The 17,589-nt window shown below is 37.2% G+C and overlaps 2 protein-coding genes across 4 annotated transcripts in view; one reads left to right on the top strand and one right to left on the bottom strand.

Annotated features, from left to right (window-relative positions):
* Positions 1-114: 114 nt before the first annotated feature.
* Positions 115-17,589, bottom strand: part of LOC124384961 (uncharacterized protein C18orf63-like) — a 62,934-nt gene continuing 45,459 nt past the window's right edge. For all 3 annotated transcript variants that reach the window (XR_006925657.1, XR_006925656.1, XR_006925658.1), the window contains one exon: positions 115-221. The gene's annotated coding sequence lies outside the window, so the exon portion shown is untranslated. The remainder of the gene's footprint in view (positions 222-17,589) is intronic.
* On the top strand, positions 7,677-12,790 carry tubb6 (tubulin, beta 6 class V). Its single transcript, XM_046847991.1, has 4 exons — positions 7,677-7,832; positions 8,907-9,015; positions 9,416-9,526; positions 11,582-12,790. Exons 1-4 carry the CDS (start codon positions 7,776-7,778, stop codon positions 12,643-12,645), a joined length of 1,341 nt encoding a protein of 446 aa, XP_046703947.1. The 5' UTR covers positions 7,677-7,775; the 3' UTR covers positions 12,646-12,790.

The following is a 17,589-nucleotide window of genomic DNA, read 5'->3' on the forward strand; positions in this document are numbered from 1 at the left end:
AAAGTCAGATGTAAGGTTTATTTAAAAGGAGATAACGTAAGTTAAAAAGATGTAGTGTATAACATTTAATATTTAGTCAAATGTATTTTGTAATTCTAACAAACTTTTTGAATACTTCCCCTATTCAGTGATGGTGCGCTCCAGTGCTACGGGAAGCAAGTCAGGACAATGACGCTCCAAATTTCAAAGCAGGCTTACTCTGGGAGGTGACGTCATCAATGCTGTAGGATGGAAGTGGGGAAAAAAACTTAAATTTGTTTTTGTTTATTTATTACATGTTTAAAATGTAATCAATTGTGTAGGAACATATATAAACAGTATCTCACAAAAGTGAGTACACCCCTCACATTTCAGCATCCATTTTAGTATATTCTTCTCAAGGGACAATACTATAGAAATGAAACTAGAATATATTTTAGAGTAGTAAAAATAACTCGACATGCAGCCATTATTGTTAAAATAGCCAGCAACAAAAGTAAGTACACCCTAAGTGATAACAGCTGTATGTCGTGTAACCGTGCAAGGTCACATGTCCTATTTATCATGTTCATGTATTTGTCTGCTTGACAGGACCATACAAATGTGTGTATAATGTATTAGCAGTTAAAATGTGTTGCATTGAGTACAATTCTCTCATACTGACTACTGGATGTTTAACATGGCATCTCATGGAAAAGACTTTGAGAATAGGAATTGTAGTTCTTCACAAAACTGAGTTACAGTACAGTGGTCAGGGTCATACAGAGGTTTCCCAAGATGGGTCTTACACGGGACAGCAACCTCGCAAGGGTCCATCAAAGAAGTTGAGTTCTCATGCTGTGCTTCAGGTGCAGAAGCTGCTTAAAAAAACAGACTCATGAGTGCTGCAGCATTGCTTTAGAGGTTGCAGAAGTAAAAGGTCCACTTGTCAGTGCTCAGACCAGACGCCGCACACTGCAACAAGTCGGTTTGCAGGCAGGCCATTGTCCCAGAAGGAAACTGTTTGGCTCAGGTGGTGTCCAGCATGTGTGAGTAGAACCAAGAAAATCGTGTCTAACCTACAGTCAAGCATGGTGGTGGTAGTATCATGGTCTGGGGCTGCATGAGTGCTTCTGGTACAGGGAAGCTGCGGTTCATTGAGGGACCCTGAATTCCAACATTTACTGTGATATTCTGAAGCAGAACATGATGCCCCACTTCAGAAACTGGGCCGAACTGCAGTTTAACAACATAATAACGACCTCAAACACATCGCCAAGATGACAACTGCCTTGCTGAGGAAGCTGAAGGTGAAGGTGATGAGTGGCCAAGTATGTCTCCAGACCTGAACCCTATTGAGCACCTGTGGGGCTCCTCAAGTGGAAGGTAGAGATGCACCATGTGTCTAACATTCAGCAGCTCTGTGATGTCATTATGGAGGAGTGGAAGAGGATCCCAGCAACAACCTGTGCAGCTCTGGTGAATTCCATACCAAGGAGGATTAATTGTCCGTATAATAATAAATACTGTACATACATACACTTAATGTTTTAGCAGCAAATTTGCAAACAGATTTTTCATTTAATGAGTTTGTTCATTTGTGTGTGTGTGTGTGTGTGTGTGTGTGTGTGTGTGTATATCAGTCCAGTCTCTTTTTATTGAGGAGTATGATGGCTTGTGGAAAAAAACTGTCACACAGCCTGGGCATGAGTGCCTGAATGCTTCGGTACTTTTTCCCAGATGGCAGGAGGATGATGAGTGTGTGTGTGTGTGTGTGTGTGTGTGTGTGTGTGTGTGTGATCAGCCACAATTCTGGTGCATTTGTGGACGCAGCATGTAGTGTAAATGTTTATGATGGAGGTAAAGAGACCCCGAGGATCTTCTCAGCTGTCCTCAATTTATAGATAATTATGGATGTCGCTCCTGCACTCACAAGCAAATATAAAAATCAATACTAATTTGAACCTTCTACTTGACTATTCAATTCAATTCTTTTCTATCTGTAGAGTTCTTTTAACAATTGACATTGTCTCAAAGCAGCTTTACAGAGATAAAGCAGTTATAACGTTTTATAAAAGAGTGCATTGGTTTAGTGCCAATTAGTTTGTTTTTTATAATTGTACGTTTGTCCCTAATGAGTGAGCCAGTGGTGACTGTGATAAAGAAAAACTCCCTGAGATGGTATGAGGAAGAAACCTTTAGAGGAACCAGACTCAAAAGGAATCCCATTGTCATCTGGGTGGCACCAAATGTCTATTCATCATAGGTTTATCTTTGTTGACTATAAAAAACTGTGCAATACTACTGGTATGTCATCTGGTCCAACTGACTTTCCACTCTTCATCCTCGTAATAGCTGCTCTCACTTCCTCCTTATTATAACCTGCTTCACCATCTCCACATCATCCAACCTTCTCTCTCTCATTTTCCTTATTTATCAGCTTCTTAAAATACTCCCTCCATCTTCTCAACACACTCTCCTCACTAGTCAACACATTTCAATCTGCATCCTTTATTGCTCTAACTTGCAGCACATCATTCCCAGTTCGGTCCCTCTGCCTGGCCAATCGCTACAAATCCTTTTCTCCTTTCCTAGTGTCCAACTTCTCATACAGCTCCTCATATGCCTTTTCCTTAACTTTCGGCACATCCCTCTTCACCTGCTACCGCATCTCCTTGTTCTCCTGCCTACTTTGCTCATCACTCTGTCGATCCTAATTCTGTTTTGCCAACCTCTTTCTCCTCATGATCTCCTGCACTTCCGTCATTTCACCACCACCTCTCTTTGTCTTCCTTTCTCTTTCCAGATGTCACACCAAGTACCTTTCTAGCTGTCTCCCTTTTCACTTCTGCAGTAGTTGCACAATCATCCAACACCTCTTCAACACCACCAAACCTCTGTCTGACCTCTTCCCTGAATCTCACACTACACTCTTCCTCCTTCAGTTTCCACCATCTTATTCTTCTTTTAGTTCTCACTCTCCTGCTCTTCTTCTTCACCTCCAAAACCATCCTACAGACCACCATCTGATGCTGTCTAGCTACACTGTCCCCTGCCAACACCTTACAGTCTCCAATCTCCTTCAGGTTGCATCTCCTGCATAGAACATAGTCCACCTGTGTGCAATCCTCCCCATTTATCTGGGCTTTGCACTAAGAGTGCACTGTATTGTGCAACCATAATGACTGGGTTCTTTTTTTATTTTATTGTATTGGTATAACCAATTAGATTGTTTCTTATGATGCCTGTTACGGATTGTTAATTACAGACCAATTATGTACAAATGCATGGTTGAGTTTATTAAATAAATTTTAAAAACTGGATTAAAGGGTAAGACCCTGGTTTTGAGGGTCCCAAAACCAGAGAACAGACAACAGGTCAGGAAATATGCAAATTGAACAAAAGACTAAGAGAAGAAGAAGTTGGTGTAGTTTTGCAATGAAAAATGAAAGCAATGAATAACAAAGTCTTGTTCATAAAAGGAACTTATCACACCACATGTTCTAAAAAAAAAAAAAAAAAAAAAAAAATCTTTATTTCTAAAAATAAATAAATAAATAAACCCTGAAGAAAATGTCTAGGGTTGTGCTTTTGTAATCAGGTAATACACATTTCTATACAAAATGACATTTATAGCATTTGACAAAACAATTGATCCACCAAAATAATCTTCATATATATGTTCCTTCATGTAAGGATATGAAGTCCACATAGCTAAATGCATGACAACAACTGCCAGCCTTAGAACAACAATGGGATCAACCACAACACACCAGATGGCAGTATTTTGGTGCCAGATCACCGCTGTGAAGTCCCAATTATGTCTTCATGCAGCTTATGTGAGTGACTTCCTAACAGTGATCTCAGTTGTTCCAGGTTGTATTCGCAAACTCAGATATAATAAGAAAATAAGTTAAGATATACAGATTTAGATTGATATATACTGATATACTGATTTATTTCCTTTTGTTTTGTTTTTTTTTTTTAGAAAAAAAATAATATAGGTTTTGGCAAACTGGAATTTCTTCAATGCAAATTAAAGTTTTCTTGTGTCCCCTTTTATTAATATATATATATATATATATATATATATATATATATATATATATATATATATATATTTTTTTTTTTTTTATGTAAGAGGTTTGTACACAGGAGTGTTTGAATCCACTAAGAGTGCCAAATACACATACTTCATCCACTGATTCAATCTGCTCTTACACCCCCCCACACACACACACACACACACACACACATAAAACAAGCCATTGAAAACTGCACTTTATTACTTTTTTACATTATATTTATTTCTTTTCATTTTAAATGTTTATCCTTTCCATTAATTTTCTATTTCTTTCTCTGTCATGCACTAGTTATAAAATCATTTCACTGAATGTGGTACTGTGTATGGTTTTGCCTGTGATTTAATATAGCATTTGTTCCCCATTAATGAGATCATTTGTGGCTTAAATGCTATTATAAATATGTTGACGTGTTGATAAATAGCTTATGCATGATTCCTCAAGTCCACCTTGTGGTGATTGTGACAAAGATTCCAGGCAGTGTTTATCAGTCATAAAAAAACAGACTCCTATCTACTTAAATGTTACCCATATAGTGCATATAAGCCAGTTTTTACCCACTAAGAAACCTGCATTAGGTGAAACAGGGTATTATAAAATGCTTTACCACTCAGATGAATGAAAAGATAAACACTGAGCAACATCATGATGCAATACGAACATAATGTACAATACTTGCTTGGAATAAATATTCACACCCTTATGAACTTTTTCACATTTTGCTGTTACAACCTAGAAATGAAAATGGAATAAATTGAGATGTGAGTCACAAATTGATTGCACAAGTATTCACCCCTCTTACTTTGAAACACAGAATCGTTTCTGGTGTAATCAGGTGCCACCACAAGTCACACAATTAGTTGAATGTCTATCTGTCTATCTGTGTGCAGCTGTAAGTGGTACACAATCTCAGCATTAAAAAAAAACTATTTTTCTAGTTTTCTAGTTTTCTTAGAAAGCATACCTAAACCAACAGTGCCACAAAGAAGAAGAACTATCAAATCAAATCTGGAAAGAAATTGCACCAAATCACTTATTGGTTATAATACAATACCCCATACTAGAAAATTCTGTAAAACAAAATTTTGAGAAAAAAAAAAAAAAAAAAATATTTATATATATATATATATATATATATATATATATATATATATATATATTAAAATTAATAAAGATTCTTTATAAAGTAGATCATCCACCAAAAGTCAGGAATGAGGAAAGAAGGCCATTAGACAAAGAAGAGACATGATGCTACCACCACCATGCTTCTCTGTATGGATATATAGTCGCATGGTGATGATCAGTGTTAGGTTTGTATTGAATGTATTGCTTTGTGCCAAGGCCCAAAAGTTCCCTTGCTATGTTGTATGGGGAGGTGGTATCTTAGTGGTTCCAAAGGATATGCGTTTAAATCCCAGGCATGCTAAGCTGCCACTCCTGGGCCCCTGAGCAATGCCCTTAAGCTTGTAGCTGCTCGGTTTTATCAATGAGATAAATGTCTAAATGTCTAAACATACATTCACATTTGAATGGAAATCTCTACTCATTGTCCCCTGGCAATAAGTACCATGAGAGATTTTTTTTATCTCTTACTTTTTTTGCCAAGAAAAATACAAAATGCCTTAATATATTAGAAAATTCATAATTATGATTTTTTCTGATTTTTTTTTATTTTTTTTTTTTATCGTTTTTCTAGATTTCCAAACTGCTGCTAGTCTGCCACCAGGGGGCCCATCATACTAAAAAATTATTTCCCTTTGCTGTTTGTTAATGAAACATGTGATCTGAACATTTGCTATGAAAGAAATCATTACAAATCATTGTGTTTTCAGGCCCACAAGAAGAAATGATGTCAGTGGGATAGACTTTGACCTGTTCTGGGTAAATCTCCTCTTGTGGTACTGTCAAACCAACTACCTATGAGATTAATTTCTTCCTCATAGCTGGAAGTGCAACCTTACATGCTAACTAATAGGAAAGAAACCATACATTTGAAATAAGCATGTTAGATGACTAAAGGTTACTTGCTTTGTTGAAACTTTCTAACTCAGCAGCTTGAAATGTAGTAATGCAGTACTCATGTGTGGTGTTAACAAATCAGACTGATAAGTATGCCCAGAGGAATATCTCTTGAGCATATGTTCCAGCTCAGATAAAGTGAATTGCCTCTGCTGGTTCTCTCAGCTGAGCTAACAAACCATGCGTTCTCTCGGATAGATGTGAACAGCTGAAGACTTTGCAGCAGCATGTCGGAGAGGACAACAAAATTAGTTTACTGCACTGCTATAAAGAGTGTAGGCTGAGAGTTTAACACAAATTGGATGATAATAATTCTTTACACACAATCATAATGCCATGAATATTACAAATGGCCGAATTTTAAGGATGACCCAAAATGTCTGCCCTGAGCTAACCATTTTACTGAAAAACGTAATTAACTTTCTGTAGGGCTAGTGCTATAGCAGTGCTCTGAGGAGATTTTGGTTTAAACCTGTTTGAAGCCCTTTTCCCCAAAATCTCCCAATTAACCATCTGTTTTAAGCTGATTAATCAGCTCACAATCAACCTTTTGATTAGAGGGTCAATGTGTGTGATTAAAGCTTTCGTATGTGTGTGTGTGTGTGTGTGTGTGTGTGTGTGTGTGTTTGGTGGTGGTTGTACAACCAATATGTACCAATGTATGGAGTAAAAATATTAAAACAAAGATACAAAGAAAGAAAATATAAGATCGGTATGAAGGAAGTGCTGAAGATATACAAAGCCCCCCCAAAAAACGCGATCATGTGATCAACACACTTTCTGTATCTTTCAATTCTATCTCACAATTGGGATTGACTTTCAGTTTATGATTGTAAGTACAGTGGATATACCAGACATGAGAATGCTCATGGTTTCTACATGAATAAAAATTGCAATTGAAACAAAATGGGTCTATGGAAAAGTGGCAGAATTGAAAACTGGCGTGAATGTAACAGACAACATTATAGAAATCTTGAAAATACAGCAAAACCTGACAGGAAAAAAAAATGCTGCAAATGAACTAAACGAAAGTGAACATTTTACTACGATATGCTGAATTCCGATTGCTGATGTGAAGATGGAAGAATGAAGATGGAACTGAAGATAAAGGTGAATTACATGTTTTACCACGTTCGCAAAATGCCATGCAAACTTTTATGTTGTGAATTTGTTGCGTTTTTAGTTTATGTGCCCTTTATAACCATATTATAAAAAATATATTTCAACATTTTCCCACATGAAACCCAAAAGTAATGAAACATAATTATGATTCAAATAAATGCCCTAGTTTTCATTTTGCCCTAGGGGTTATGCAAATCAAGTTGATCAAAAACAGCCCAGAAACACACTTTTGTAATACAAGATCACCCCATTGTGCTGGCCTATGAGCTAACTGGAGGTTTTGATTGGAGGTTTGATGTGACACTCAAACCTTTGGCAGCTGTTGTGGGCGGGGCTTTAAACCTGAGTTCCAGGGAGGCTGGGTTTCAAACAGATCACTACTGCTCAATTCCATGTGCACTACATGTGGCCATACTAAAAATACTTATCCCCTACTAGTGCACTTCATGTAGAAAGTAATGTGCTGCAGAGAGGGAAGAGAGAGAGAGAGAGAGAGAGAGAGAGAGATTTATATCAGCACTGAGCAACTCAGAATTCAGCAGTTCAGCTCAGACAGGAGTGAAGTGTGTTACAGCTTCACCACTAACAGCAGAAATGAGAGAAATAGTTCATATACAAGCAGGACAGTGTGGCAACCAGATTGGCACCAAGGTAAATCTTATTTTCTTTTATTTACACCTTTCCATTGTGTACATTCATTGAAGTAGAATACAAAAAGCCTTTAGGAGCTATAATAGATGTCTTTTCTGTTCATTATTAGCAGTAATTCTTTTGTATTAAACTTCTTTTAGTATGAATAAACAACAGCCTAAAGATCCACCTGTTATAATTACATGTGTAATGTTACAGTGATTCAGCTGCCTATGGGTGTGGCAGGTTTTGTCCCAAAACCCCATACCACTGAAAGGAACAACTGTCTATATTTTCTTTCCAAAGTACTAAGATATAATCACTTTGGGTTTACTGTAGTTGTTACAGTCATATCATTGAATACTTTTTTACTAGTTGTAGAATTATAAACCACCATATAAAGTGTGTCTGATGCCACAACCTTACAAAGGGAGGGGTAGATTGAGATTTGTTTAGGATAGGATAGAAACAAAGTGCCCCAATTAAACTTTAAAATAAAATAAAATTGAATCTATTTTGAGGTGTAGCGTGTTATTTATTTTATCTTATTTATTTATAGAAAACTGCTTGAGACTATAAAAATATTAGAAACCTCAAGCTTATTCTTAATCATTACCAGAGTAACTTACATTTAATACATTCACTTGTTTCTGAATTTCTCCCTACATCACATCACAGATTATGAGAAAAGAATGGCATATGAAAAAAAGTTCAATCTAGCTACATTAAGGGTTCTTTAGGTTTGCCCTGTACAGAAGCCATTACGCATAGAGACCTATACTATTAAAAAGCATTCCTAAAACCTATTTAAGATGTTAAGAACTCAGAGGTACCCCATTTATTAGCATTTTATGTTCACTTAGTTAAAATAAACTTGACAATTGTCTTGACATCCTACAGTGTACTAAAAAATCTAACAGTACTGTATTGTTGAAACTGTGAGAACTTTAGTGCTTATCGATTTCACAGTAAGGTTTATTCCATTAGTATACTGTTTAGGACACACGAATGAGATTTCAGTTTCCGAATCTCAACGCAATTAAGGTTTGTTCATGATGTACAAGACATGCATTTTGTGCTTTATTTCACACTCAGTTCTGGGAAGTCATAAGTGATGAACATGGCATTGATCCAGCAGGCAACTATGTGGGAGACTCAGTTCTTCAGCTGGAGAGAGTTAACGTTTATTACAACGAGGCAAGCTGTGAGTATACGATACTCTGTATTTGTGTGTGTGAGAAAGTGAGTGTGTGAATGTATGAATCAGCGTCCTTGTTGAACATCCCCCATCCACACACACACACACACACACACACACACACATACTCATACCAGACCAATATCCCCAACTCTCAGTATGACTGGCCTTCATCCTTAAATCATGCCGTCATTCCAAAAGAATGCATTCAGCTCCCGAATCTTCAAGTAAAACTGTTTGCAGTAGGTTTGAATGCAGGTTTCTGTTTCAGCAACGAACCATCATACTGATATAAACAGAGTGACACAAGTGTATGTATACTTCTCATGGTTGTAAATAAAAGGTCCAAATGGAAAATAACCCAGTGTTAAGTTGACCTGTGTGGCTATGTGTGTTGTGTTTGTAGCACATAAGTTTGTGCCTCGAGCCGTCCTGGTGGACCTGGAGCCAGGGACGATGGACAGTGTCCGATCCGGGACATTTGGGCAGCTCTTTAGACCTGATAACTTCATCTTTGGTAAGGTTTTCCCCCCAAACTATGCTCTATGGTGCTAGGTTTGGTAGTTCAGTGCTAAGTGTTGTATGTTCAAATCTAGAACTACTAGTATACACACTGGTGGGCCCTTGAGCAAGGCCACAACCGTAAAGTCTATGCATGATTTATGTTCTTTTTCTCTTAAAAGTTTGAATGAATACAATTTTAGCAAGTTGCCGTATGAAAATGGCTGGTGTCATAGGAATACTGTCTAAGTCTGCATAAAAACTGTTACCAGAGCTATATTAGTTCCAGATGTTCTTCATTATGTATAACAAAAACATGTGCTTGGTTCTTGAAACAATAGTATATTTTTATAGTACAGTATATAACAATATACAAAATGTATATACTGTATATGAGATGTCATATATCATATAACTGTTTATGTATTGTATATACACAGTGGTTTTTGACAAGAGTGCAGAATAGTAAGAGTATAATATGGGGAAGTGGTCAGTGATTAAGATTTAAAGATTAAGCTTTCTGCTCGAATTTTCATGGGTTCAAATCCCACCACCACCAAGATGCCACTGCTGGACCCTTAGGCAAAGCCCTTAACCCTCGATTGCTCAGCTGTATAACAGAGATATCTGTAAGTCGCACTGAACATGGGCGTCTGTTAAATGGTGTAAAGTATATATGGCCTATAAGGGCTATTTGTTGTAAGCAAATTTTATAAAGTGGATTATTTTGGGTTTTTCTGAAACCCTGGGCATTACTATTACAATTGGTTATAAGAAAAATCACAGAATGGTATGAAATAGTGAGGCTGATTTCTTTCTATCCCAGATTATAACTTTACGCATTAACGTTCATGGATTTTGGCACATGCCCTTATCCAGAGCGATACATTTATCCTAATATTGGATCAGAGAGTAATAGTAGTATTACTACTCTGTCAGTGAGGTAATATACCGTAGAAAAAAAAGTTAAGAAATTGTCATGCAGTCTCCTGTTCATGTCTACTTTTCAGTAACAGACATGATGTCAGGTGATTACACAGACTTGACATATTCATCATATATCATTACAAAGTGATTCACACTATTCCAATGGTGTGAAATACAGGCACATGGTAATGAATGTAAAAAAAAGGGAATCATTTACCCTCCGTTTTTTTATTGTTTAAAAGAAATGGCTCCATTTACAGTTTTTGTGTGTAATCTTTGTTTTAATTACACCACTGACCACCAAAGTTTCTCTGTTACTGCTGAGCTGTTGGTGGATATAAGGCTTTAGCTAACAATCAAAACTGAAGAATTTTATGGTGATAACTGGTGGCCATAAACTTAGTTTTAATAAACAAGTTCCTATTGATAGCTATAACTTAAAAGCTAAACATATCAAATCTAAATCTATACCTACAAAACTTTGTAACTGGCACCAATATCAACTTCTCTAACACATACATTTAAAGTTGTACATTTGCATGCCTATAGTGTTGCTGAAATATTTAAAGAGTTCAGTCATGTCCAAATATAGTGTATATTTAGGAATCCATTAACATTCCTGCTTGCATGCTAGATGTATACCAACAAGTATAAATCACTGACTGTACTGTAATATAAACAGTTTTAACTATAGATATCTATGTTAGATATCTGTGGGGCCTTCAGGGTGACACAGCCTTTGTAGTTTCCATTCATTACACATTTCACGTGCTTAATATATACCAGTAGATTTTCCACACGGAATACGAATGAATGGAAAATTCTATCCTCGCAGTCATTATTATACATTATGACAAAAATAAATGAGTTTAAATAAAAAGTTATTCATCATAAATTCCTTTAATTATATGAGACAACTCCCATACTCAGCCGTAACTGTCTAACAGTTTTCTTTAACATTACACAGAGGCCTGTGAAACCTTCTCAGACAGCCGTGCATTGCTAATACTTCTCAATCTAAATGATAAATGGGAAGCAATTGGCACATGGAAATCTCTAACTGCTAGTGGGAGGGGTTTGTGAAGTGATTGAATTTCATTTTTTTTTTAAATGCTAACACTTTGTTTTTTTATGGTCACTGCAGGACAGACAGGTGCAGGGAACAACTGGGCAAAAGGCCACTACACAGAAGGAGCCGAATTAGTCGATTCAGTGTTGGATGTAGTGAGGAAAGAGTGTGAGCACTGCGACTGCCTCCAGGGCTTTCAGCTCACGCATTCGCTTGGAGGTGGCACCGGTTCAGGCATGGGAACGCTGCTTATCAGTAAAATCCGTGAAGAATATCCAGACCGCATCATGAACACCTTCAGCGTCATGCCCTCACCCAAAGTCTCTGATACCGTGGTGGAGCCATATAACGCCACTCTGTCCGTGCACCAGCTGGTCGAGAACACGGACGAGACGTACTGCATTGATAATGAAGCACTTTACGACATCTGTTTCCGCACACTCAAGCTCACGACGCCGACGTACGGCGATCTTAACCATCTGGTTTCATCCACTATGAGTGGAGTCACCACCTCCCTGCGCTTCCCTGGTCAGCTGAACGCAGATCTCCGTAAGCTGGCTGTAAACATGGTTCCCTTTCCACGCTTGCACTTCTTTATGCCTGGTTTTGCTCCACTGACCGCTAGGGGGAGTCAGCAGTACCGTGCCCTTACTGTGCCTGAATTAACACAGCAGATGTTCGACGCTAAAAACATGATGGCTGCGTGTGACCCGCGTCACGGACGCTACCTAACGGTGGCCACCGTCTTCCGAGGGCCCATGTCCATGAAGGAAGTAGACGAGCAAATGCTCGCCATCCAGAACAAAAACAGCAGCTACTTTGTCGAGTGGATTCCCAACAACGTCAAAGTGGCCGTGTGTGACATCCCACCCAGGGGACTCAAGATGGCCGCCACTTTTATTGGCAACAGCACAGCGATCCAGGAACTGTTCAAACGAATCTCTGAGCAGTTCTCTGCTATGTTCAGACGGAAAGCCTTTCTGCACTGGTTTACCGGAGAAGGGATGGACGAGATGGAGTTTACAGAAGCTGAGAGCAATATGAACGACCTGGTGTCTGAGTACCAGCAGTACCAAGAAGCTACAGCCAACGATGGCGAAGATGCTTTTGACGAGGACGAGGAGGAGGTCAACGAGTAAACAGTGTAGGCTGATCCTCTCGCCACTCCTTCATTGTGCGCACACATTTAACGCGGTGTTTTTTTTCTTAAGCTGTGATTAACATTTTTTATGTAAAATTCTGGTCTACACTAGGAAAATAAACTTTACTGAAATGGCGAAGATATTTAATGTGTTTTTATTCTTGATGTTATAAATGGTTATGAAACATTGCACACGTCGTCATTGATTCCACAGCTACTGAAACCATACGTACAATTAGAGCAGGATTAGAGATTACTCATGGACTAATGAGCTAAGCAGACAGAATATTCTACAAAAATTCACCAGTATGATAACATTTCTGTCACTATGCTGGCTTTAGAGTTAGTGACAGACTTCACTTCCTCTGAATGCCAAATCCTTTGTTCATTTCCGGTCATGTCTTTACAGCAGACAGGCCTAGTGAGGATATAAATCCTGCCCACCATGGCCATTATTCCAGACAGCTGCTGAGCAAGGCGTTCCATGCTTAGCTCTGTGCAACAAACAATAGAGGAAGTTCAGTCTCGACAGAACTATTTGTAGTGCAACACAATGAGAGAAGCAGCAGGGTGCAGGTCTGTCATCCGGGGATTTACTTTTTTATTTAGTTTTAACAAAGCAACATTCACACATACTGGTCAGCTAGAAAAAATACTTAGTTTAATTTTTTCCCCTTTTTACAGATGTGGACTATAAATTTTCTAGACTCTTATTTTTTTTCCAGATGACCCAATAACCAGAGAATGTTATAGAGTGAACAGACAGATGAACGGAACAAAAAATATCCAATATTACACTTCTGAAAAGGAAAACATTTTGCCATGTGCAGTCTGGTTCTGTCAAATAGCCAACAGCTGGATCAGATTCACTTGGAGAGAGCATGGGCTCTCACAACACTGCAGTGGAGAACTCTGCTCTGAGCTAGATTACATCCTAGATTATCCAAGGTGGGGTTTAGACACGTTTGCACTTGTTTTTTTTACTTCAGCAAACTTTTATAAAGCAGGTAACCATTCATAATGATTCAAATTGTTTTCAGATTTATAATAAATCATTTGAAAGGCAGTTAAGCAAATAATATTTGTAATATTGCCTTACAGTGGGTCATGTCAGTTCATTTCCTCATTTCTGGCTTTTTTTTGTAAAATATTCTGGCCCAGAGTTCAAGTGAGGTGAGGTAAGTTTTAGGAAGATGATTTGAAATAGGAGAAGGATGATGAATAGTCATGTAGATCCATGGGAGAAGGATAACCAATCATGCAGAACCATTGAGTAGGGGTGTAACGTTACACAAAATTCACAGTTTGGTTGAATTTTGGTGCGGTCAGGGGAAAGAAATGCAAAACATAAAATTGCTTGTGTTTTTTTTTTTATAATGCAGTTTATTATTAACATTTGTGAACATCAACAGTTTACATTTTTAAAACTATTTTAAATAAATGTCCTAATGTGTTAAATAATATATAAAATAATATTTTATAATATTATATAAAAAATAAAATAGTATAAATAAAAAAAATGCAAAACATTTTTTTATTATAGTGATTAAATTGAATAATCACCTAAATTGGCACAAATTAAATTGATGAAATAAAATTAAATACAAATTAAAAAATTACATTAAATAATTTATATTTGTTAGACAGCTTTTGTGTAATACAGATGTATTTGTAAGTGTGTGTGTGTGTGTGTGTGTGTGTGTGTGTGTGTGTGTGTGTGTGTTTAAATTTAATATTTAATTTTCTGAAGATATGATTTTACTTATTTCAGCATACTTTAAAAATTTCTTCATTTCTTCCCTCCTTTAGTCTTTCACTCCCTCAGTATGTGGAATTGTTGCTCCTTTTAAGAGAAACTCTTGAAGCTGTACATAAAATGCTAAAGAATCTGTCGTTAAAAACTTTTTCTTATAAACATATTTTGGCGCACTACAAATCATTTTTCCTGTACGGTGCGAGTAGCCACAGTGACACTGCGCTAACTCTAGTTTCTTTTTTACTCCTGGCATTGTTGTGTATGTTTTCAAGTTTAATTTCTTTCTTTCTTTCAGCTTCTCCCGTTAGGGGTCGCCACAGCGGATCATCCGCATGTTTGATTTGGCACATGTTTTTACGCTGGATGCCCTTCCTAACACAACCTTCCCCATTTATCTGGGCTTGGGACCGACACTGAGAGTGCACTGGCTTGTGCAACCCTACTGGCTGGGGTTGGTTCCCTGACTGGGGATCGAACCCGGGGCCGCAGTGGTGAGAGCGCCACATCTTAACCACTACTTCTACTTCCACTACATTTCTATACATTTATGTAATATGAAAAATACCTTTTTGTACAAGCAGAGAGAAGAGAAATGGTAGATTGGCGGGGGTTCAAGATTTTTAGAGTAAGTGTACACTCAGTGTGCGGATCTGCTCCAGTGAGTCATAGTCACAGTGAAATACACCAGATCCTGAAATACACTGGGGTTCAGAGAGGAAATGACCAGCATATCACACTAACAGCCTTAATACTGTGTACACTGTGTAACCAATGTTCAAACACTTTCGTCTCTAACTTTTGACTGTGGATGCAATGGAATGAAGCACAGAGTTGAAAAGTTGAAAAATGTTTACAAATGCTTGAATGAACCCACTTGTAACTGTGCTGAGTGCTGATGTCTGGCTGTACACACCATATTTCAGTATGCGTTAGTGTTATTTACACAAAATAATGCACGAGACAACATTTAAACTCTCAAAGCAATGTGTAATCCTAAAAAAGTACAAATACTAAGTACTAAATACTAAGACTGTTGCCATGCCACCTATACTGACCTTGTTAATGACTTCCTGGGCATGTGCATCTTAATACAGAATTACTGTAGGAACACATTCAGGGTGATTTTACATTTTTCTATGCGTTCATCTGATCATGATGGTTTGGTGGATTTTTCCCTTCGCTTTTGTTCCAAGAACTAAAAACAAGACCCAGCTCCCCTTTATGGCCTCAAACTGCAGATACAAACATATTACCTAAAAAGGCCCCAGTCCAGTGGTGAATTTAGTTCTACCGGACAAGCAGTGCTTCTGATGTACTGCCCTCTGTTGGACTAATGGTGTATTGCTTTTAGTTCATATTTAATATCGTTCAATCTTTTCCACAAAGGGCTGGTGTTGGTGCAGGTTTTCATTCCAACCAAGCACCACCTTTTCTACCTGTTTAAATCTAATGATTTTCATTTTCAATGACTATCATTGAAATTAGTGTGGCCCTTGTTTGGTTGGAATGAAAACCTGCACCCACACAGGCCTTTTGTGGAAAGCATTGTTTACCCCTGGCTTAAATGGTGTTTCTTTAACAGTAGCTCTGTAATAATAGGTTTATATTAAAATATGGATCTTTCTAATATGTCGTTGTTTCACCGGTAACCACAAATTTATTTGGGATGTGTATGGAGAATGTGCTGCAGAATTTATTTCTATAATAATAAACTGATTCCCTGAGGATGTGTTGCTATCTAACAATCAAAATATCTAATAATTGATTCATTTAATAGGAAAAAAAGATACATTTTTCATTTTTGGAAAGAGCTGGAGGATTGTAACAGCTGGAGATTAAACAAGTTCATTTTCATGCTCAGTGTGGAAGATGGTGGTTTTTTGCAGTTCCTCAGTAATATGATAGGCTGGTGAGAAAATGACTGTTTATAGCTTGTTTAGAGAATATAAACTTGTTTTGTGACTGTTTCACAAAATTAAATGGAACTGCGACTGGATAAAAAAACACAAGTTTTTCTCTAGCAAAAAAAAACGAAAGAAAACTTTAGTAGATTGCTGTGGTATAAAAGGAATACAATTTGTTGCTTAGTGGATTAATGTCTGTGATAGTTAACAGAAAAGTGTGTGTTCAAATCCCAGGAATGCTAGTAAAGCACATGTTGGATAAAAAAATATCTGCGAAATGAATAAATTACTCGTTTATCCATCTTTATTAAGCTCATTATCCTGGTCAGGGCCTATCTCAGGAATACTGGATATGAGGCTGAATACACCCTAAATTGGACACTAGCGTGGGACAGCAATAAAATAAATAAAACTGACGGTTATATAAACTATAGAAATACAGCTTTTAAAAATATACCCCAATTAAAGAGTCCCAAACAAAATGTAGTTGTTCTGAAGTTTAGTTCATAAGTTATGGACTGGAGCTTCAATTAATTACAAAAAGTTACTGAAAAAATAATTAAGAATTGTGAATAATTACACACTTGCACCAAAAATACCAAACGAAAGATCTTCGGACATTGTAGCATCTTGTAGACATGAACCATTTAAAAATTGTATAAAATATATAAACTAGAAACATGTAATATGTTGTGTGACCACCAGGTGTCAGTGTTCTCAAACTTTAAATCCTGCTCCCATCGTATAGTGTAATGCTACGTATTTCAGTGATTTCCTCATCAACTGATTATTTGAAGCAGAAGCTCCTTAGAGCAAAACTAAACAATAGATTGCAGATTAATATAGTTTATTAATTAATTAATATAATAGTAAATATCAGTTAATATACTTAATTCATAATAATGTCCCCAATGATGTGCCCATTATTAATGATATTACCTATACCACGATTCATTTATTATATTTATATCCAAATAGATGTTTAAGACTCTCTGAAACTTTCTCCACAAGTGATTGAAATCGAGTGTGAGATTGTGGTGAAGCAGGAGCTCAGGTTGCAGTTTAGATTCTCTATATCTGTCCACATAATCTGACATTAGCTGTGAGGCCTGACAGAAAGAATAAGGTCATGTACATCAGTACAGAAAGTGAAAATAAGGCCCCTTAGCAAAGCTTCTAGAGTTTCTCTCAGTTACAGGGTGAGGAGCTTGACAACCAGGGAGCATTTTAGAGACGAGCAGTTTATCTAAATCAAAAGGAGCCAGTTGAGATGAGTTTGGAC

This window comes from Silurus meridionalis, chromosome 4 (assembly GCF_014805685.1).
Source record: "Silurus meridionalis isolate SWU-2019-XX chromosome 4, ASM1480568v1, whole genome shotgun sequence".
Taxonomy (NCBI): Eukaryota; Metazoa; Chordata; class Actinopteri; order Siluriformes; family Siluridae; genus Silurus; species Silurus meridionalis.